At 55.4% G+C, this 933-nt stretch overlaps 1 protein-coding gene across 1 annotated transcript in view; it reads right to left on the bottom strand.

Annotated features, from left to right (window-relative positions):
• Positions 1-694: 694 nt before the first annotated feature.
• GINS2 (GINS complex subunit 2 (Psf2 homolog)) overlaps positions 695-933 on the bottom strand; it is a gene marked incomplete at its 5' end in the record, with an annotated part of 2,862 nt that continues 2,623 nt past the window's right edge. The window contains one exon of the mRNA XM_009876073.1: positions 695-820. Coding sequence (XP_009874375.1) covers positions 695-820 — 126 coding nt within the window. The remainder of the gene's footprint in view (positions 821-933) is intronic.

Below are 933 nucleotides of genomic sequence, written 5' to 3'. Positions count from 1 at the left end.
AAAAATAATAAAGAAAAAAAAATAGATGTATGATATTACGAGACAGGCTGGCTTTGGAGAAGGGAAAACCATTTTCTTTTGTCCTTCTCCGCAGAGCAGATGGATCTGCTTCCCAGCTGATCTCCCCAGCAGACACCTCTCGCTGCCGGCACATCTTCCTCCCCCTCACCCCGCCCTTATTTTTTTTCTTTTTTTCCCGAGGCTCTGAGAAAATTTATAGCGAAGCACCGCCCAGAAATTTATCGCTTTCAAGCCAGTGTGTGGCCTGTGCTGCCCTCAGAAGTTCCCTCTATGAAGTACACCCACGCTCAGCGGGGCGGAGAGATTCGCCTTGGCACCCTCAGCCAGCAGCTGCCTCGCCCTGGCAAGTCGCCGCCCGCGCTGAGAAGATCTCAGAACCCAAAAGAGAGGCCAACATCTGCCAGAGGCCAACATCTGCCAGGAGGGAACGTGTAGGAGCTCCCGCAGCTCCAGAGCGATTCCCATCCGGCCGTGAGGCTCCCTGCTCTCTCCCCGCCACCGAGGTTTTTTGCCGTGAGGCTCCCTGCTCTCTCCCTGCCACCGAGGAGGCAAGACAAGGCTCAGGTGGCTTCAGGAGATCCATGGAGGTCGCCCAGGTGAAGGTCCAAAGGGTGAGGAACGGAGAACTGCTCCCTTCCGTCGCCCTCTCCCCCGGAGGTTCGAGGCTCTGGCCTCAGAAATCCTGGGACTGGGTGCTCTCACCAGGTTGAAGGTTAGTCCGGAGCTTGTACATGTGATCTAAGGCTTGAGTGAGGAAAGTCCCGGTGGTGTTGATCTCCATCAAGGTTAAGTTATTCAGCTGAAATATAAAAATAACATAATGCGTGGAAGCAGCCCCGTAACGGAGGACAAGGAACTCGGGAAGCAGCTGCAGCCCACGCTTCTCCCCTGGTGACACCCCAGGGAAGCGGC

The sequence above is a fragment of the Apaloderma vittatum genome, unplaced genomic scaffold (assembly GCF_000703405.1).
Source record: "Apaloderma vittatum isolate BGI_N311 unplaced genomic scaffold, ASM70340v1 scaffold26779, whole genome shotgun sequence".
Lineage (NCBI taxonomy): Eukaryota > Metazoa > Chordata > Aves > Trogoniformes > Trogonidae > Apaloderma > Apaloderma vittatum.
The sequence above is the reverse complement of the archived record's forward strand: the minus strand, read 5'-3'. Positions and strand labels throughout refer to the sequence as shown.